Source organism: Pristiophorus japonicus, chromosome 8 (genome assembly GCF_044704955.1).
Source record: "Pristiophorus japonicus isolate sPriJap1 chromosome 8, sPriJap1.hap1, whole genome shotgun sequence".
Classification (NCBI taxonomy): domain Eukaryota; kingdom Metazoa; phylum Chordata; class Chondrichthyes; family Pristiophoridae; genus Pristiophorus; species Pristiophorus japonicus.
This window is the reverse complement of record NC_091984.1, coordinates 103,923,466-103,946,442: the sequence shown is the minus strand read 5'-3', so window position 1 is coordinate 103,946,442 and position 22,977 is coordinate 103,923,466. Positions and strand designations below refer to the sequence as shown.

Genomic DNA, 22,977 nt, shown 5'->3' with positions numbered 1-22,977 from the left:
CAGCTTCACATTAACGATTATCGGCTGGCTCTTTCCCAAGAACGAATACAAACCATACACTTCCTCCTCGGGTTGTGTATCCGGGCCAGCACTGGACTGGTCATCATCAGCAATGAAATGAGCGGCAGCACGCTTGCTCAATTGTGGGCACATTCTCTGAAGATACCCCACTTTCGAACAGCCATTACAGGAGTACTGTTTAAACTGACACTGATGAGGTCGATGATTGCCCCCACAACGCCAACAGGGTGAAATCGGATTTGTACCAGTTGGCGGACTTTGAGCAGCTACAGGTTTCACATAAGCAGTCGAGTAGGCCCTGCCATAAACAGCTCTGCCATACGACGACACAATCTTGTTTACAGTACTTGCCGTGGAGCTCCAACTCTTCGATGATATCTGCCTCAAATTATCATCAGTCGTCATGCATGCCTGGACAATCGCGATGGCCTTACTCAAATCTAGCTTCTCTTCGGCCAATAACTTCCAAAGAATCACATCACGAAGAAATCTCGCAGCATGTCTTCCAACACGTTCCCAAACTTACACGACTCAGAAAGACATCGCAGGTCGGCGACGAATCCTGACACATCCTGGCCCTCAGCACGAACATGCGTGTAGAAGCGATAACGTGAGATGATGATCCCCTCTTTTGGTTTAAGATGGTCACGCACCAAAGCACACAAATCCCCATATTCTTTGTCCGTTGGACGTAAAAGCGAGAGAAGATTCTTCATGAGGCCATAAATTTTTGGACCACAAACGGTGAGGTAAACCGCCCTGCGCTGAACTGTGTCAGCGTCTCCCTCCATTTTGTAAGCCACTAAATACTGATCCAGGCGGTCGATAAAATCTGCCCAATCCTCACCATCCACGAGTCTCTCCAGAATTCCAATAGTGCCCATTGTATATGCAAAGGTTCTTAAGTAACCTCGTCGCCAAATGTAATGAATGTAATGACTCAAAAGACTTGTTACTGTAAACTGCCTCAGGTGTAAACCTGATCCAACTTTATTCGCACCCAAAGTAACCCACGTGACATGGTACCCGCGCTTGTATACCAGTGACCACGCTCGCGCGCGTACAGCCCGATGACCTCTGACAATGGCGCCCCCTGGAGTTTGGTGACCCCAAGCATAAATACATAACAAATAGGTAAGTGGGACAGAATATGAACGCAGAGCTGTGGATGAATTAGAATTTATATATATTCCCATCTGTGAAAAATATGGCTACTTTTACTTGATAGTTTTAATTCTGTGCTCGCAGATCAAGCCAATTACAATTACATCATCAGCAATTTAAAGACCTTGTACAATAATATGAGTTTGTGTGGGAAGTATTGGGTGTGTGTGCATTTAATAATAAAATGATCAAGTAAAATATTTTGTAAAAAAGTTATGAATAGAAAAACATATCTCACCTGACTGCCTGCGTTAGATATTGAATATCATGTCACTCATGTGTCCTTGTTATGAGGCACATTGTGGTTTGCATTAATTTTATTGTCTCTCTTTTTTTTCTCTCCTTCCCTGAAGGCACTGACATAAAATAGGCTACAATTTCACAGGTGCTGGCCATCTGCCTGTACAAGATCCAAAAGCCACTTATCATGCACTCGCTACTACTGTAAGTGTGTCAGAAAGCTATTCAACTGTACAGTTCATCACAGTTGAGTCCATTTCTTTCCTCACACGTTCACTTTCCAGCAGAAGTTACTAGATAGGAATGGGCGCTCTGGGTGATTTTTCCCTTCGCTCTAACCTAGGGTGCTGAGACAGATTGTTGCAATCTGACTGCTGCCCCAGGTGAGATCAGCTAACAACAGAATGGGGATGGAACCTGGGTGCTTCAAGGTCCATATGGCTCAAGATCACACCAGGCTGACTGAGCCATTGGATAGTTGGTGTTCTTACCGCATGAATTGAAATGAATGTTAACAGCTTACTCTGCAGGAGGGGCAAGCAAATTCTGCTCAGTTCTTTGAAAAACCTAAGATGTAGCTGTGTAGGTTAGGAACCGTAGAGTTTTTATTTCTGAATTTGTGCGGAGGAAGCAATCTCACACTAGTTGCTTTTCATTCTGTTACAGCAAACGGTGGTTACAGCCCGTGTTATGCTCTATCCAGCAAGAGGGATGAAATGAACCATGTCATGAGGAGTGAGCCAATAGCAACAGCCAGATTGGAGCCAGTCATTCATTCAGGAAATCACATCAGCACCGGTCCGACTTCATCCCATGGCAGTACCCGACTGACTGCGCCCCACTCTGACACCAGGTTATTTACTGACGCCATAATATATTCTATATGTATCAAAAATCTGTGCGTGGATGAAGGGTCCCAACCTGAACTGTTAACTCATCTTTATTTTTCGACCTTGTAGATCTGGTGTGCATTTGCAGCCTGCTGGTGACTGAAAGAATATGTTTCTTTAGAGTAGTATCTATGCTGAAATTCGTAACAACAATTTTTTAATGCATTTTTCACTTCAATTACATTTGTTCCTCTCCTGAAAATGTTCAAAGACTGAGATCGATAGATTTTTGTCGGGTAAGGGTATTAAGGGTTATGGAACAAAGGCGGCTAAATGGAGTCAAGGCACAGATCAGCCATGGTGAAACAGGTTCGAGGGGCTGAATGGCCTACTCCTGTTCCTATAAAAGCAAAGAGTTATGGGAGTTATGTTTTCATGGGCATTGGCTACAATTCCCATGAAAACATAATTAATTTCCAAATAACCACACATATTTGTGTGGTATTAACTAACTGTTTTTATTTTCAAACCCTCAAGAATATTCTATCAAAGAATAACAAAGTAATACAAGAGAAGACATTGGAGTATATTTGCTACAATGTGCTTGCTCCCAGCAGGTCGCTATCTGGTGTTCAATTAATAATATGCAAGTACCAAACATTTCCCTCTGGTACCTCACCCAAGGAACCATTCTTCATGTGTGAGCCTGGACAGTGAGTGCTGGCAGACTATTTAATCATGACGGGCTTAACAGCTGAGTGCCAATCCTGTCCTCATGTGACATTCACACAGACACATGCCCTTGCCCACAGGGATCATCCGATAGCGTTCAAGAGAGGGAATCCTGACTGATTTTTGTCCTTTTTAGCCCAGTGGCACTAAGGTCAATTGTAGCTACCCCTCTCCCCACTACCCAGGCTGAGATCCTTCCTTGTTTGCATAGTTCAGTGACACATTTACCAACCTAGTCACTGGGAGAAATCATTGTTATTCAAAAAGCTCCAGAGTACTACCTCACTTCAGAGGAATGCGAGAATCATGTAGTGTGCCAGTAGATGATCTGTAAATGGATCAAGGAGCATGATTTTATTATTATGATTATTGTGATGTAGAACAAGTTGTCACAGATAAATCACCCTTTGGTTTAAATCTTTTTGACAGTTTTATAGAGTCTACAGTAACCCAATATTGGGTACCTTTCATAGATAGAAGATATTAGCACATTGAGAAATATAGAAATCATAGAAAGTTACAGCACGGAAGGAGGCCATTTCGACCGGCCAACAAAAAGCTATCCAGCCTAATGCCATCTTCCAGCTCTTGGTCCGTAGCCCTGTAGGTTATGGCACTTCAAGTGCACATTTAAGTACTTTTTAAATATTCTGCCTCTACCACCCTTTTGGGCAGTGAGTTCCAGACCCCCCCCAACACTCTGGGAGAAGAAATTTTCCCTCAAATCCCCACTAAACCTTCTAGCAATTATTTTAAATCTATGCCCTCTGGTTTTTGTCCCCTATGCTGAGGGAAATAGGTCCTCTCTATCCACTTTATCTAGGCCCCTCATAATTTTATACACCTCAGTGAGATCTTCCCTCAGCCTCCTCTGTTCCAATGAAAACAAATCCAGCCTATCCAATCTTTCCTCAAAGCTATGATTCTCCACTCCCGGCAACATCCTCGTAACTCTCCTCTGTACCCTCTCCAGTGCAATCGCATCCTTCCTGTAATGTGGTGACCAGAACTGCACACAGTAGTCTAGCTGTGGCCTAACTAGTGTTTTATACAGTTCAAGCATAACCCCCCTGCTTTTGTATTCTATGCCTCGGCCAATAAAGGCAAGCATTCCATATGCCTTCTTAACCACCTTACTACCTTCAGGGATCTGTGGACCTGCTCTCCAAGATCCCTTTGTTCCTCTACATTTCTCAGTGATGTACCATTTATTGTGTATTCCCTTTATTGTGTATTCCCTTTCCTTGTTAGCCCTTCCCAAATGCATTACCTCTCACTTCTCTGGTTTGAATTCCATTTGCCACTTTTCTGCCCACCTGACCAGTTTATTGATATCTTCCTGCAGTCTACAAGAATATCTATTATCTCCTTATTTATTTTGGGAAATGTTCCCACAATTAAAAAATTGCAGTTAAAATACAAAATAAAATTGCAAAAAGCAGAGAAGTGACGAAAAATAACATTTGTACTCAGCTGGGTTAGAGTGTAGTCTCTAAGCTTCTGGCTGTTTTTGTTTCAGATCTCTCACTTCTCAAGCTTCATTGGCTCCCAGTACTCTGCGTTTGGATGAAAATCTCCCAAACCTACATATCAAACAGGAATGGCCACATCTCCTTTCTGAGAGAGAAGTGGCTTCCAATCATTCTGAGATCCAGGATGCCAACAGTTTGCCTTCAGAAACCGGGCCACTGAACAGCAGCTTCACTAGTTCCTATTCATCGTATTTCTTCAGCAATGACACCAGCTCCTCACTGGGCTTTGTATCAAGTGGCAGCCCTCGTCATGTGACCAAGTTACAGCCAAGTAATGCGAAGAAGCGATCGGTTTCAATATCACCACTTTCAGCCGAAGGGCTTGACATCACAGCGATCATTCGCACCTCTCCGACGTCACTTATTGCGTGCGTCAACGGGATGCGGAGCAGTTCCAATGGTCTGTTCCCTCACTCCGGAGGAATTGGTCATCTGGGAGCTCGAAAGAACTGCAGTCCACAGTCCTGCTCTGTGTTAGGCAGCCAGTGTAACTTGCCTTCCCCTGCGTCGTCTCTGTCCTCCTTCCCAACACGCAGTGCCGAGCAAGAGGGCGCTGAGGGCGAACACGTCCCTTTGCAGCAACTGGAGGAAAACATGGACCTAGGTCTGGTGATTGGCAACATGGTTGTTCAACATGGAGTGACAGATGGCTGCCATAAAATTAACTTTTTCAAGCACGAGCCTATTGATGAATATTCACACGATACAAAACTGTTTCAGCACCACCATGGGCCGCCTCCCCCGTACCATTCCCAGCAGCACTTTGGTCAGCCCCATGGGACCATGCCTCACTTACATGGGCTGCCACCTAACGGACACATTCAGCTTGATGATGGAGGTGAGCAGGCCAAGAACAATGGGAAGCAGATCTGTCGATGGATAGACTGTAATGCTGTTTATGACCAGCAGGAGGAGCTGGTGAGGCACATCGAGAAAGTGCACATTGATCAGCGTAAAGGAGAGGACTTTACTTGTTTCTGGGCTGGATGTGTGAGGCGATACAGACCCTTTAATGCTCGCTACAAGCTCCTGATACACATGAGAGTTCATTCAGGAGAGAAGCCTAATAAGTGCATGGTAAGTCTAGTTACATTATTGTCGCTACAATTCCAGTAAAGTGTAATAGCAGGTTTTTTGTACTGTGATAATTTCCTGAGGGTGCCCGCTGGCAGTGGAAATGGACCCTACTATGTGCCTTAAACTTGAAATACAAAAAATATTCAGCAGGATAGAAATAGATTTTGCCTTTCGAAACTTACATTGTGGCTGGAGGGGGCACTTTGAGGTGTATAACACACAAGGGTGAAGTATTGGTGATTACAGATCTGTCACTAATGGCAACTATGTGAGTATTTGAGATGATGAATTAAGAAGAATATCTCACATCATTGGACAGTGTTTCCTTAAGTGTTTTTTCTGCAGTGCATGCAGTAAATAAACATAGTGACCACAATGCACTTCTATACAGGTGGGCTCATTGGGTCAATGTAGTAACTTTTTTCCAGGGTCTCAATTCCAAGCAGCATCTTGCAGTGCGGCCAGTCTCCAGAATGCTGCAACACACTGCCCCGTGGAGTAATGGGACATGGTCTCCAGTGCGATTCCTTATACTGTGAGTCCTTGCTTTCAGTTAGGCCGCAGTGGGAAGTTGCTCAGTGGCCTTTCATGTGTGCTATAGTTGCTGGAATAGCATCCCTCACTGGAAAGCAAAAGGAGAATGTACTGAGCGCCAAGTCCCGACTCCCACAACATCCTGAGGCCAAGAGACAGACAGAGTACCAATTCTGGCAAAGGTTACAGGGGAAGCACGAGTGGGTGTTAATGAGTATTGCTGATTTGGATGACATTTTAAAAACACAGGCTGAATTCATTGTAACAATGTTGTGTTTCTGGTTGCTTTTGGTAGTATTTTAAATATTAATTTTATTGTCTCTAATTTCTTCTTTTTAAAATATTGCATAAGTATCTGTTATGTCTCGAATAAAGCAATGTAACTGAGTACTGTAGACGTGAGTAAGGGTGACCTTAGTCTCTTTACTCTAACTCCAGAGTGTTGGTACAGCATGGGAGGCCTGCTTATATACAGTGCTCCCAAAGGATGCTGGGATCCCTTGGGACTCCAACAGATAAGCCCTCTGGTGGTGGTAGAATACTGGTTACATAGAGTTGAATACGTAACAGCACTCCCTCCCAAAGTCAATAGTACACTTATTTACAGGATGAGATGACCTGGGGCCTTTCGCTCCCTTGTCGATTGTCTCGGTACAAATGCAGGTGCTGGTGAGTTGGTTGGTTCTTCGCTGGGCAGCTGTGCAACTGGCCTTGCTGGGCTGCTGGGGATGATGAGTTCAGCTTTGTGGTCAACTGTGGTCGATTGCCACTTGTGTGTGTGTCGGAGGGTCGAAGTTGGTGGTGTCCTCGTCAGGTTGCTCGTGGCAGTCTGTGAATCGCAGTTTGGCTTGGTCCAAATGCTTTCTGCAAGGTAGTCCATTTGTGAGTTTGACCTGAAATACCCTACTCCCTTCTTTGGCAATGACAGTGCCAGCAAGCCATTTGGGACCATGTCCATAGTTGAGTACAAATACAGGGTCATTGACTTCAATATCGCATTACAAATTTGTGCGATTACGGTACATGCTTTGTTGATGATACCTGCCCTCGACGTGATCATGGGGATCAGGGTGGACGAGAGAGAGCCTTGTTTTGAGCACCCTTTTTATGAGCAGCTCGGCTGAGGGAACCTCAGTGAGCGAGTGGGGTCTGGTGCGGTAGCTGAGCAGGACTTGGGATAGGCAGGACTGCAGGGAGCCTTCCGACACGCATTTCAAGCTTTGCTTGATGGTTTGGACTGCCCGTTCTGCCTGGCCGTTGGATGCGGGCTTGAACGGGGCAGATGTGACGTGCTTTGATCCCATTGCGGGTCATGAATTCCTTGAATTCAGCTCTGGTGAAGCATGGCCCATTGTCACTGACAAGGACATCAGGCAGGCCGTGCGTAGGCTTTCGATGGTGGCCGTGGACATGCTTACAGACATTATTACACACTCAATCCATTTTGAATAAGCATCCACAACAACCAAAAACATTTTGCCGAGAAACAGGCTAGCAAAGTCAATGTGGATCCTATGGTTTGGAGGGCCATGACCACAAACTTAGCCGTGCCTCTCTGGGTGCATTGCTCAGTTGAGAGCAAGTGTTGCATTGGCGCATACAAGACTCCAAATCTGAGTCGATGCCGGGCCACCACACATGGGATCTGGCTATGGCTTTCATCATTACTATGCTTGGGTGGGTACCGTGTAGGTTTCCCTGCCTTTCTCAGGCAAAACCACGCGATTACCCCACAAAAGGCAGTCCGCTGGAATGGCTTGATCTCTTCATGCATCTCCGCTGGGAGGCTGGACCAGCTCCCATGGAGGACACAGTTTTTTACAAGGGACAGTAAAGGATCTTGGCTGGTCTAGGTCCTGATCTGGCGGGCCGTAACGGGTGACTTTTCGTTTTCAAATGCATCCATCACCAAGGACAAGTCTGCAGGCTGTGCCATTTCCACCCCGGTGGTGGGAAATGGTAGCGACTGAGAGCATCAGTGCAGTTCTCTGTGCCTGGTCTATGGCAAATTACATAGTTATATGCAGACAGCATGAGCGCCCATCTTTGGATGCGAGCAGAGGCATTGGTATAAACACCTTTGCTCTTTGAGAATAGCGATATGAGTGGCTTATGGTCGAACTTAAGACCAAACAGATACTGGTGCATTTTTTTTTACCCCGTAAACGCATGCCAGAGCATCTTTTTCAATCATGCTGTAGGCCCTTTTGGCCTTGGACAAACTCCTGGATGCATAAACGACCGGTTGCAATATTCCCGATTCATTTGCTTGTTGTAACACGCACCCGACCCCGTATGAAGATGCATCGCAAAGCTAGCACTAAACGTTTACATGGGTCATACAGAACAAGCAGTTTGTTGGAACATAACAGATTTCTGACTTTCTCAAAAGCAGCCTCTTGTGATTTCCCCCATACCCAGTCATCTCCCTTGCGTAGCAACACATGTAGGGTTCTAGCAAGCTGCTTAATCTGGGTAGGAAATTACCAAAATAATTGAGGAGTTCCAGGAACAACCGCAGCTCCATCACGTTCTGTGATCTCGGCGCTTCCTTGATGGCCTCTGTCTTGGCGTTGTTGGGTCTGATGCCATCTGCCGCGATTCTTCTCCCTAAGAACTCGACCTCTGGCACCAGGAAAACTCACTTCGAGCGTTTCAACCTGAGTCCCATGTGATCTAGCCAACTTAGAACCTCTTCCAGGTTCTGCAAGTGTTCAATGGTGTCCCGACCTGTGATCACTATGTCGTCCTGGAAAACCACGGTGCGCGGAACCGACTTTAGCAGGCTCTCCATGTTCCTTTGAAAAATAGCTGCGGCTGATTGAATCCCAAACGAGCATGTAGGCCGAGGTCAGGTCCAGCTTGGTGAAAGTCTTTCCTCCTGCCAGGGTCGCAAATAGGTCGTCTGCCTTGGGTAGCGGGTACTGGTCTTGCAGCAAAAAATGGTTAATCATTACTTTATAGTCCCCACAAATTCTGACTGTGCCATCGCCCTTGAGGACCGGAACAATCGAACTGGCCCACTCGTTGAACTCCCCTGACGTGATGATGCCTTCTCGTTGCAGCCTGTCCAGCTTGATCTCCACTTTCTCTCGCATCATGTAGGACACCGCCCGTGCCTTGTGGTGGATGGGTCGTGTACCGGGAACCAAGTGGATCTGCACCTTCGCCCCCGAGAAACTTCCGATGCCTGGCTCAAACAATGACAGAAACTTGTTCAGAATCTAGGTACATGAGGCATTGTCGACGGACGAAAGCGCTCGGATATCGTCCCAGTTCCAGCGGATTTTTCCCAGCCAGCTTCTGCTGAACAGTGTGGGGCCATCTCCTGGTACAATCCATAGTGGTGGTTCGTGCACTGCTCCATCATAGGAGACTTTTACTGCTGCACTGCCAATTACAGGGATCAGCTCTTTAGTGTAAGTTCTCAGCTTGGTATGAATAGGGCTCAGCTTGGGCCTGTGTGCCTTGTTGCACCACAGCCTGTCGAAGGCATTTTTACTCATGATAGACTGACTTGCACCCGTGTCCAGTTCCATGGATACTGGAATTCCGTTCAGTTTGACTTTTAACATGATCAGTGGACATTTTGTGATGAAGGTGTGTACCCCGTCCACTTCTGCCTCCTCGGTTTGAGTCTCTAGTTCAGTTTGATCCGCCATGGATCGGTCTTCCTCTGCAACGTGTTGGTTTTCAGGGTTTGCCGCTCATCTGCACATTCGCTGGAGATGTCCCATTGTTCCACACCTTTGCACGCATTGTGTTTGAAGCAGCATTGATGGACTCGATGATCACCTCCGCGGCGCCAACAAGGTGTTAATTGCCTCGCATTCACGCTTGGTGGCGGACTCTGGGTCATCTGAGGTCATGCAGCTGCAGGCATGTACGTTCTGCCATATGTATTCCTGCCTGAAAACGACATTATTTTGTGTACAGTACTTGGCGAAACCTCTTTATGCTGCAAAATTTGTTTGGTGTTATCCCTGGTAGACATAAATGCCTGGGCTATCGTTATGACTTTGCTCAGGTTCGGTGTTTCAACAGTCAATAGTTTGCGAAGGATAACCTCATGGCCAATGCCAAGCACAAAAACGTCTCTTAGCATTTGCTCCAGGAATCCATCGAATTCGCAATGTCCTGCAAGGTGCCTTAGTTCGGCGACGTAGCTCGCCACTTCCTGGCCTTCAGACCGTTGACACGTGTAAAATCGATACCTTACCATCAGAACGCTCTCCTTCGGATTTAGTTGCTCCCGGGCCCAGCGTACACAGTCCTTCATACAATTTGGCTGTTGGTTTCACCCGAGCAAGAAAATTCTTCATACAGCCATAGGTTGTTGCCCCGCAGACGGTGAGGAGGATCACCCTTCGTTTGGCAGCGTTCGCGCTCCCTTCCAGCTCGTTGGCCACGAAGTATTGGTTGAGTCGCTCCACGAAGGCCTCCCAATCGTCACCGTCTGAGAATTTCTCCAGGATGCCAACAGTTCTCTGCATTTTCGCGTGGTGGTTTGTTATCCAGTTGTTATGTCTCGAATAAAGCAATGTAACTGAGTACTGTAGGCGTGCATAAGGGTGACTCCAACAGATACACCCTCTGGTGGTGGTAGAATACTGGCTACATAGGGTTGCATACATAACATCATCATTGTATGGTGTTGACATTTCCTACCTGCAGTGACTTTGGATTAAAACAGCGCTCCAACTCTGGTTAATATTGCATATCCCATATTATCTCGATAATCTTTCAGCTGCCAGAGAAGGAGAATGGTTTGACCCAACATAATTCAGGCTTAGCTCTAATTAGCATGTCAATCATAGGCCCTGTGAGCTCCTTGTTACTTTTTTTTTAATGAGGTTCCATTCAATGTTTCATAAGGTTTGAGCATCTTTGCTATTGGACAGGTAAAGAAATAGAGCAGCCCCCCACTCATCGCCACCATCACTCCCACCGATAATTCAGCGACTTGATGCATTGAGTTGCTGTTCCACACATACCAGGAGATTCCCAGATTTGATATGCGTTAGCAGATCTCAGCTGGGGATGATCGTAGAGTTGTTCGAATTGGCTTTAGTGTCCTATGTTGGGGTAGTAAAACTCGGCAGGGTTCCTGCTCTTGTTCACTATTCAGTGATGTGATGCTTGCTGGTGTGTATGTGTGTGTGTGTGTGTGTAAGGATAGAATTGGGTTAGACTGTGATGCCCTCATGATAGAATAGCCTGCCAGCACACTGTGTAGGCTCCAGCAAGAGTCAGTGCTTATGGGAAAAGGTCAAAATTGAGGGAGTAACTTTATCATCATTCATAAAGCAACGTCACTTCTTGTGTTTGCAGGATTCACGTCCTGGCTGTGTAATACCTGTGCCAGCTAGATGTCTCCCCAGATATATTTAATATAGATTTAAGAGCAGTTAGGAGAGCTAGGATATATTGCCTCTTCACCACAAAGCACAACAGGGGCCGTCACTATCAAAACAAAGGGAACGATTAGTTCACTGCTAACATTCCGACTCTTTAATTTGTCTATCAAATAATATCAAGCTGCACAATAATTACCTCAAAGGTTTCAAAATCAGAGTTGGCTTAAATCAATGTTTTTCTTGGATGTTTGATTTAACGATACTGTACACGAAACCAGAATTAAATAAAATTACAATAACATTCGGATTAACTATAAAACATGACAGGATATTACACGAAATAGGATAAATTATGTGGTTTCCTTTCAAACATTTTCAGTGCCTCAAGCCAATTAGGAGGGGAAAAAAGCAGCAAATTTAATGTAGTTTGACTGCAAATCGGACTAATTTCTTACTATTCTGTTTTCAGAAGCTGGAAAAATAGCCAATCTATAAAGAAACTAATAGTTTGTAAGGAGCTGATTGTTACTTTGGCCAAGGGCCTGTTCCCAATATCAGATGCTGGCTAAATGTGAAACAGCTGTTTTGATGAGGGAATTCCACTTGAATTGGGAGAGGATTTAACTCCCGATTATTTTATGGAAACTGTTGCTGGACAGATAATAAAGGGATTAAATTGGTCTCTAAAAGACATTGGAGTTTTTAACTCCAATGTCTCATTAGTTTCCTGTAAGCAAAATAGCTTGGATTCCAGGTTAACATTGAAGTTGTGTTGTACCAGGTAACAAACACAGCCATGGCAACGGATGCTATTCTGTGTAAGTATTTGTTGCACTTTGCAATTCTAATTTCCCTCCAGATTCTCTGCCTTCTCTTGAAGGCAATAGCTCGGTTGCTAGGGTACGGTTCCGCAGGTCCTGGCAGCCTCTACTACCTTGCCAAAGTAGCTGTTCTTTATATAAGAGTCCAAACTGCGACTGCCGGCAAAGCATTGCAGCTTATCCTGATGCTCCCTTGAATCTCTGTCTACAATGATGCACTTTCTAGTGGGAGTCGCTGGATATTATCATTAGTGGGAACCCTCTTGAGCCCTGCAATACTGAGGCCAGTTGGAGTGCTCCTTACCCAGTACTAACTGGGGATTGAACCTGGACCCTCGCAGTCAGTACAGCTAAGTTCCTTTCTTGGGTATTGCACTTATACACTGAGCTATTTTTTGAGATAATTTAATTCCTCAAATGACCTGTACATGAAAGCTACCAAATTGAATCCTTAACCTTACTTCAAATATCAGGATAACTGTGTGTGACACAGGCCTTACAGAAGTTTGTTACTTTTCTAATATTCTGTTATACACAGCATTGCTAAACAATAGCAGGGAACCAGAGCTGAGACTACAAGGCTTTGAGGTGAAGCTTAGACAATCTCCTGTAAAACTGCAGAAAGATGTACTGCTTTTGTATTGACAAGAACCCCACTCCCACTGTCATGGTGCTTTGATCTGAATAAAAGACTGTCATTTCCTTCAACCTCTGAGAGAATAAAAACTTTAAATGCTTTGAAAAAATAGTGGTCAAATTCAAAAATATCACTGAGTCCATGAAGCAGATCTGTTATTTTGTACTCGCCGCTGGTTTTCACTGTAATAAAGGTTGCTGCAGGAATTGCCTTCTGTTCCATCAAAGGGAGTGAAGAGTAATTATGAGTGATTTTGATTAAAGTAAAGGGGTCAGTAATGGTATCACAAACATTTTAGACCCTTTTGAACATGAGTAAAGAAATACATGTAAAGACATGAGGTAGGACTGAACGTCAGCATGTGCCAAAGCACTCTATTTTTGAATTACTTTTGAAGTGGAGTCACTGTTGTAATGTAGGGTAACTGAGCAGCCAATCTGTGCACAGAAAGGTCCCAAAACAGCAATGAGATACACGATCAATTAAACAGATTTGGTTATGTTAGTTGAGGAATAAATGTTGGGCTGGACACCAGAAGAAATCTCCTGCTCTTCTTTGAATAGTGCCATGGGATCTTTTAACACCACCTGAGAAGGCAGGCAGGCACCGTTGTTTAATGTCTCATCTGAAAGACACTACCTCTGACAGTGCTGTACTCCCTCAGTATTCCACTCCAAGTATCAGCCGAGATTACCTGTTCAAGTGCTATAGTGGGTCTTGAGAGTGCGACCACTGAGCTGAAACTGACATGGAATTTATGTTATATTGTTGTAATAATATTTAACACATTTGTATCAAATTTCTTTGTCTACCATTTTAACAGTGGAGTTAATCAATTTATTTTAAATGGATTGATGTCTTCATTAAAATAATAGACAAAGGAATTTCATAAGAAGATTAGTATTACACAGTGCAATTTCCAGGCTCCTGCAGGAGATTGAGGGAGGTTGCACAGTTTCGAGGTTTTGGCAAAAGATGATTTAGAGTAGCACACTGAGTCTGGATTGAACACAGTGAGGATTCAGGAAAGAGAAAATGCATGTAGGGCAACATATTTGGAGTGCAGGAGGAATAAGAGAAGAAAGTTCATCAGAAACTTATTGCAGTATATATCAATGATTTAGACTTCAATGTAGGGGGCATGATAAAGAAATTTACAGATGATACATAGAATACAAGAGCAGGGAAGTTATGCTAGAACTGTATAAAACACTAGTTAGGCCACGGCTTGAGTACTGTGTACAGTTCTGGTCACAACGTTACAGGAAAGATGTGATTGCACTAGAAAGGGTGCAGCGGAGATTTATGAGGATGTTGCCAAGACTGGAAAATTTTAGCTATGAGGAAAGATTGGATAGGCTGGGATTGGAAAGATTGGATAGGCTGGGATTGGAAAGATTGGATAGGCTGGGATTGTTTTCCTTGGAACAGAGGAGGCTGAGGGGAGATTTAATTTACGTATAAAATTATGAGGGGCCTAAATAGAGTGGTAGGAAGGACCTATTTCCCTTAGCAGAGGGGTAAATAACCAGGGGGTATAGATTTAAAGTAGTTGGTAGAAGGATTAGAGGGAAATGAGGAAACATTTCTTCACCCAGAGGGTAATGAGGGTCTGGAACTCACTGCCTGAAAGGGTGGTAGAGGCAGAAATCCTCATCACATAAAAAGTACTTGGATGTGCACTTAAAGGCCCCAAGTTTCGTCCCGCCTCCGAGCTGGGCGCCTGTTTTTCGTGCTGAAAACTACGCCTAAAAAAAACTCCGATATTCTCGAGCTCCTTGGAGCTCGATGTCTGCTTGGTGCGGCGCACTCTTCGCAGCAGGGGGCGGAGCCTAACACTCGCGCCGATTTTCTAAGTAGCAGGGGTCGGGTACAATTTAAATTAGCCTTCGTGGTGCCGGCAACCCTGCGCGTGCGCGTTGGAGCGTGCGCGCACGCGCAGTCTCACACAAACATTGGCACTCGGCCATTTTTAAAAATACTGCAGAAAAAGTGAAGATTTGTTTTTTGGACCCCTGCAAAGTTTGTAATTTAATTTTTTTTGATATTTCTGTGTGTGAGGGAGTGCTTTTAGCAGCACTGCTGAATAAATCACCTGCTGAAATCAGTGAGTTCAGCTTTTCACTGCTAAACTTGCAGAGCCGGTGCTGCATTGGTGCATGCAAATTAAGGACTGTGTGTTTGGAGAAATAAGAGTGCCAATTCAACTTTGCAATGGATCAACGTCCACCAAGAACAAAGATGGCAAACCATTGCATAATACGTGGTGTTGACAATGCAGCACCCATTCTGCAAATTTAAATATAAAACTGTCGATGTGGCTGCCTCTCCCTGTCCAAATGGCCTCAGTCCCCCTCACAGCTCGAAGGCTGCTGCTGTATCTTCGGCTGCTGTCGAGCCACTGACGCCGCCCCTAAAGCGTGGCTGAATGGCCTCAAGCACCATAAAGAGCTGAGTGTGTCAGGTGTTGATTCTTCGGCTTCCGACCAGCCACTGACGCCGCTGATATCCTATGGCCGAATGGCCTCACGTCGGTCCGCTGCTGATTCTTCGGCTGCCGGCCAGCCACTGATGCCGCTGCTATCCCATGGCCGAATGGCCTCGGGTCCGTCCGGTGCTGCTTCTTCGCGGCCAGCCATGAAGAGAATGAAGGCCTGCCTCAAGCACTGCAGCTCAGCTCGAAGCTTGCTGCCGCTGCCGTCGAGACACTGACGCCACACCCCTGCCTGTCTCCAACATGAAAGGCCTGCCTGAAGCACAGCAGCTCGAAGGCTGCTGCTATTTCACACAGGTAGGAACATGGTTTATTTAATCTTTTCTTTGCTTATAAATTTTTATTCAGGTTGGATTTATTTGTATAATATTTGTATAAGTATAACTAAGGATTGATTGTAGAATTTAATGACTTCCCTTCCCCCCTTCCCCCCCCCACCTCGTTCCCTACGCCTAATTTGTAACCTACGCCTGATTTTCTAAAGTGTAGACAAGGTTTTTTCGAGCGTACAAAAATCTTCACTTACTCCATTCTAAGTTAGTTTGGAGTAAGCTTTCACTCACGAAACTTTGAAATCAGGCGTAAGTGGCCAGACACGCCCCCTTTTGGAAAAAAAAATTCTGTTCCAAAGTGAAACTGTTCTAATTGACTAGAACTGGAGCAAACTAAATGACGAGAATTCCGATTTCTAAGATACTCCGTTCTACACCAGTTGCTCCTAAAAATCAGGAGCAAATCATGTGGAAACTTGGGGCCAAAGAGCCATGACCTACAGGGCTATGGACCGAGAGCTAGAAGGTAGGAATAGGCTGGGTAACTATTTTTCGATTGGCATTGACACGATGGGCCAAATGGCCTTCTGTGTCGTAATTTTTCTATGATTCAATGATAGAATATAAGAACATAATAAATAGTAGCAGGAGTAGGCCATTTGGCCTCTTGAGCCTGCTCTGCCATTCAAGATGATCTTCAACCTCAACTTCACTTTCCTGCACTATCCAGCCCTATATCCCTTGATTCCCTTAATATCCAAAAATCTATAGATCTCTGTCTTGAATATATTCAATGACTGAGCCTCCACAGCCTTTTGGGGTAGACAATTCCAAAGATTCATCACCCTCTGAGTGAAGAAGTTTCTCCTCATCTCAGTCCTAAATGGCTGACCACTTATTTTGAGACTGTGACCTCTGGTTCTAGACTCTCCAGCTAGGGGAAACATCCTCCCTACATCTACCCTGTCAAGCCTTGTAAGAATTTTGTATGTTTCAGTGAGATCACCTCTCATTCTTCTAAACTCTAGAGAATATAGGCCTAGTCTACTCAATCTCTCCTCATGGGACAATCCACCCATCCCAGGAATTAGTCTAGTGAACTGCACTCCCTCTATCGCAAGTATATCCTTCCTTAGGTAAGGAGACCAAAACTGTACACAATACTCCAGATGTGGTCCCACCAGGGCCCTATATAATTGCATTAGGACGTCTTTACTCTTATATAATCAAATCCTCTTGTAATAAAGGCCAACATACCATTTGCTTTTCTAATTGCTTGCTGTACCTGCATGTTAACATTCAGTGATTCGTGTACAAGGACACCCAGGTCCCTCTGAATACCAACACTTCCCAATCTCTCATCATTTAAAAATACTCTGCTTTTCTATTTTTCCTACCAAAGTGGATAACTTCACATTTCTCCACATTATATTCCATTTGCCATGTTCTTGCCCATATCCCTGCCTATATCCCCTTAAAGCCTCTTTGCATCCTCCTCACACATACATTCCTACCTAGCTTTGTGTCATCAGCAAACTTGGATGTATTACATTTGGTCCCCTCATCCAAATCATTGATATAGATTGTGAATAGCTGAGGCCCAAACACTGATCCTTGTGGTACTCCACTAGTTACAGCCTGCCAACCTGTAAATGACCTGTTTATTCCTACTCTCTGTTTTTCTGTCCGTTAACCAATCCTCAATCCATGCTAGTATCTTACCCCCAATCCCATGAGCCCTAATTTTGTTTAATAACCTCTTGTGGGGCACCTTATCGAATGCTTTCTGAAAATCCAAATACACTACATCCACTGGCTCCCCCTTATCTATTCTGCCAGTTATAACCTCAAAAAACTCTTAACAGATTTGTCAAACACGATTTCCCTTTCACAAATTTGTGTTGACTCTACCCAATCCTATTATTATTTTCTAAGTGCTCTGTCTCAGGCCTGGTGCGTAAAGCAATAGTGGATGTTGGATCTTCTTAAATTCTGTTTTATGCTATCAGGGTGAACGATGGTCCCATTTTGGGCACTCAGTGTCAGCATCAAGTACTTGTAGATCAGGTATGGGTTCGATACACAGTGAAGCTCTCTGTGCTCGCTCCCTATTGTAGAGCATATGTACCCACTGCACCATTGTGCCATTCTCCAACCTCATATCAGTGATCCTTTGACAACTTTGAGCGAGATTGCCAATTTAGTGCTGAGTTTGTGCTCACTAGGTTTGAGACTACCTAACTTTATATTACATGAAGCCGTTGCAGTTGTCTTTAAATGTGAAAGAAAAACAGAACTTGCATTTATATAGCACCTTACGTTACCTCAGGATGTCCCAAAACACTTCACAACTAATTAATTATTTTTGAGAACGGATGAATTATTTTTAGGGAAATGCAACAGCCAATTTGCGCACAGCAAGCTCCCACAAACAGCAATGAAAGAAATGACCAGAAAATGTATTTTAGGTGTTAGTTGAGGGATAAAGGTTGGCCAGGACAGCAGTAGAACTTCCCCGGTCTTTGTATAATGCCGTTTGTCCTTTAACATAAATGTGAGAGGGCAGATGAGGTCTTGGCTTAACATCTGATCCAAAAGGCGTTATCTCTGACAGACACCCTCAGTATAACCGTCAGCCTAGATTATGTGCGCAAGTCTCTGGAGTGAGGCTTGAATCCACGACCTCTGACTCAGTTAGAAATGAGCTGCTACTGGGCCATGTCTGACACACAGGCTATTGTCTCTTTACTCAGAAAGAGCACTGCCGTGTTGCTAACCTGTGGTATTACCTCATCTGGATGTGTTGAAGGAGCAGTGCAGAGACAGTTTTACCCTGAATCAATGTATGCTACACCTGACTAGGCTGAGCATGATCAGATAGTTTACACTGATACTCTGCATCTAACTTGTATTATACCTGAGCTGTGAGTGCTTGATGGGATAATGTAGAGGAGGGCTTTACTCTACATCTAACTTGTGCTAAACCTGAGCTGGGAGTGCTTTATGCTGACACTGCATGCCTGAAATGAAAAGTATTTAATTTCACAACACTGACATCTTGAGCAAATAAAATCACTCCAAAAAAGGAATGAAGCATCTTTGAATCTTAACCAAAGGCCATTTTAATATTAGATATTGATATAATTTTCAGAATGTACTTGCACAAATGTTAAAAACAATTTGTACTGTAGAACAGTTTAATGCATGTATTATATTTTTATACTCTTAATATGTGTATTTGCTGGAAATGACCCAGGGTCTCTCCTGCTCATTTGTAAATATATTGTATTTGTTTTATGGTGGTCTGACTCTATTTTTGTCATCCGCAGTAATAAACCTAGTGTCTTGGTCACAGGACATCACTGAGACAACACTGAAATAAGTTTGCTAATATTCAAAGTTCCTGTGTAAATAGTTAGGAGTCTTTGAACATTTTCTGGGAACCAAACCTCTGGAGCCAAGTGCAGTCAGAGAGTACTGACTGACTCAACACTTTGCACAATGTCTTAGTGAGCTCCCTGATTGCAATAACTGGTTTCAAGCTTGAGCGTATTCAGCTAATGGTTAACTGTGTTAATAGTGTACATTACTGTGTTAATAGTGTACATTACTGTCTTTTAAGTTATATCTTTGGACAATATGGACTAGAAATTTGGGGTGGTAATTTTTGAAATCTTGAAAAATTAGCACCAGGTGGTAATGATTGTGAGCTTTCCCCTAAATTGGCTGTTAGTGCTCCGGGAAAGAACTAGAGCGCTAGATCAAGCGCTACTGACCTCAGTAGGGTGCTGCTAGGGCTCTACCAGCAGAGCGATAATAAATTCCAGGTGCAATGCAATCGGGAATGATCCTTCACACTGGCTCCTTTCAGCTCTTAAAGGGGAAGTTGCATCATTGTGCAGATCCTCATTATCAGCAATGCTGGCTGTGAAGGCGACCTGCAACCAACTCAATCTCCTGATCATAATGGCTGATCCCACTCCCAGGGAGAATGCCTGTCGTTTCACGGACCAGGCACTGGTTGCGGGAGTGGAATGAAGGAGGGCAGTGCTGTTCCTGGACACTGGAAGGAGGCCTTCAGCACAATGTGGAGGAAAGTGGCCCAGGAGGTCTCGGCCAGTAGTGTGGTCATCCGGAGCCTGAAACAGTGCCAGAAGAAATTCAATGATCTCACTCGGATTGTCAAGGTGAGTACATGCTTCAACAGATACTACATACCAGCACCTGAACCTCAGTTTGTACACACTGCACAAACCACCACACCCGCATCACTCACCCATCAAGCATCTCCACCTTCTCAAACTCACATTCACATCTCACGCCTTGCCTACAATTGCAGCTCTTCAACTATGGCACACACATCTCCCAAACACATAGCTGGACTCTCACTCAAACACATTTGTTTCTCTTGCAGGCCAAGATGGCCCACAATAAGAGAGAACAGGCGGGGTGATGCGCAGCTCCAGCAGCTTACGGACCTTGAGGAGCGAGTGCTGCAATTCAATGAGCAGCAGGTGGTGGGCACGATGGCCTTATCGACGTCGACCCCATTGGGGGAAACACCAGTATCTTCATCCCCTCTCCTCTCATCCCACCTCCCCTTCACACCACAAGCCTTTCTCATTTTCCGGCTCCTGATAATACCTGCATTCTTTGCTTCATTCCTGCCCCCTATCCTCACCAAAACATGAGTCTTGTGCCTTTATGCTTTCAGATAATCAGCAACCAGATGACCAGCCTGTCCCTGGGCCTCCTACTGAGAGTGATGAAGGAGAAGAGGGACAGGAACAAATCACCACGTCACTGCATCTCTCACCTGCAGGCACCATCTCAAATACTGGCACTACATGATCTTTAGAGGCAGGTTTAGTAGAGGGGTCTGCACTGGGCAATACACTGGGGATGAGTGGGCTGCAGCAAGGCCAGGGGGGAAAGGGTAGCTCAGGATCCAGCTCCCCGGAAGCGCGAGTTTGCGCGCGAGTTCTGCTTCACAGGACTCCAATGAGGACCTCGATGGGGAGGCAGTTTCTATCCCCATATCTTGTATTTACAGGGCCGATTTTCATCAAGGCCTCTACCCGCCCAAGTGCTGCCTGTTGGGATAAAAGGAGGCTTCTCTCCCTCAAGGTGGACTAACTGATATAGTTAATCGACACCTCACTCAGCTTCCCACTGTATAACAACCACGGAAGTAAACAAACGAAACCTCAGGTTTACCGGTTTTATTACGAGCAATGTATGGGAAGGTTCAGTCGTGGAACCTCCGAAATACAAGAGGTTTCAAGTACAATTTATACAGGTTTTGGAGAGGAGCACCGTCCTACAAAATCCTCGATAGGTCTAATTCTATCAGCGAAGTTACATTAATTTGTCGACTCTTATCAAACTGTCTCTGAGTGGTATATGCAATTGTCCATCTTCGATGCTGTTGTTCCATGACTTACACTTTGCCACAGTATAATAGATGCCTAAACTGGCTTCCTTATCTCTTCCTCAGAGACTTCTGATCAACAACTGCTGATCTTGCTGTTTAAGTATTACAGAGGTTACGGATTCAGCTTAATGCATTATACATTTGTGCTATACCTACATAAGCAAGTGTTACATACATAGGCAATTATGCAGACCCTCCTAATACTAATAAGTTCACTACCATCAGCATAATTCTGACCACCTATTTGCAACTCTTACAATTTATCCCTTACAATTCACCCCTACTGTCCCTTGGCTATATTGCCCAAGATAGGCCATTTCCCAATTAACATCTCACGGGTGAGCTTCCAGGGTTGTCCTTTCGCTTGGATAGCGCTACTTCCCGAGCTGCAGGATCTACCTGTTGGCTTTCCCATCAAGGTTATACTAAGTAAGTCCTTTCTGCCGGACTGTCCAATTTCCCTTTATTCAATGTTTTAACTATAGTACGGGCTAGGGCCTGCCTCTTACGTCGGTTACACCTTTTTACAGGATAATACTAGCAAGATGAGTTTCCTTGCACGACAACCAGTACATTTAGTCCAGCATAGTTCATGCATGTCCTTTTTAGCCAACATTTTCTCGGTGTTTGACTTATGCCCCACCTGGGGTATCCTCTGTTTCTTCTATCTTTCCTCCACTTGGGGTCTTCTCTATTCTGCCGAATTTCTGCCCCACCTGGGGTATCCTCTATGTTGTCGAATGGTGTCCAATTCAGTCAAGTTTGTTCCTCTTTCAGTTCGAGTATCAGTTTTCCTTGCGGCCTGCTGGCCTTCGCATAACCTCCTCAGGTAATGTCCATCATTGTCCCATCGATCTTTTCTCCTTTAGCTCAGGGGTTATAATAAACTTGTTTATATCTGTCTCGTCAAGCAGAAGTCAATATCCATAATGGTGCATGAGGTATTCCTTTCTTCATTTCAGTTGCTGTGGTGCTCACACATCAATCTCCATTTCCTCGTGGAACAGCGATAATTGAGTAGTCCTGTGTTAGGGGGAGTGATACTCAAGGTGCACCCATCCACTTAGTCATATCCATAGTCATCTTCGATCATTCGAAGTGGATCTCGACATAAAGCAACTTGATTATTTTTATAACAATTATCTATGCTGAGACTCTTAGTACCGTTGTTCTCTTCAGTTATATTTCTGGTTTGTCATGGTACCGCACACGAGTTTGATTTCTTATTTTTCCTCCATTGTTTAGTATAAAGGATCTCCCTTTGTCACATCATACTGTGGTATAGATAATACAAAACCTATATTTCAATGTCCGGTTCCACATCTGGTCTTTGGGACCCAAGCATGACTGTTTCTCCGCACCTCGCAGGCATGAGTCATGTTTTTGTCCAAGATCCACTTGGTAAATAAATCAAGTGTTATCCAATCCGGCACCTTTCCATTCTGAAGCTGCTCTAGGTTATGTTGAATTCCATTGAGCAACCATGCTCCATATCCTGTACATACTAGTTCTGTCTGTATGGTTTTACTTAAGTTCCGTTCTGCTCTATTCATCGAATTTATAGTTCTGGCGTGGTCTCGCAATGTGTGGGCCACTTGTAATAATTTCTTTTCTGCACCATTACCCAGTTGTGCCTGTATCTTTTCATTATCCTCATCCCTTTCCAGAAATCCCTGTAAGGTTTGTGTTCGGCGTTAACTCGATTATCGTGTGTAGGTCTATAGTGTTTACTGTCGCAATTCCCGCCGCATATCCTGCCGTGTATCCCGCCGTGTACCATTTCTAGTATCTCTCTTTTTCTCCGGTCCCGTTTTTTACCTGACCCTCTTTCC

At 44.5% G+C, this 22,977-nt stretch overlaps 1 protein-coding gene across 1 annotated transcript in view; it reads left to right on the top strand.

Moving 5' to 3' along the window:
• The window catches only part of LOC139268133 (zinc finger protein GLIS1), a 506,600-nt gene that overhangs the window by 175,580 nt on the left and 308,043 nt on the right, over positions 1–22,977 (top strand). Inside the window, exons 7-8 of the mRNA XM_070886160.1 lie at positions 2,092–2,278; positions 4,507–5,596. Coding sequence (XP_070742261.1) covers positions 2,092–2,278; positions 4,507–5,596 — 1,277 coding nt within the window. The remainder of the gene's footprint in view (positions 1–2,091; positions 2,279–4,506; positions 5,597–22,977) is intronic.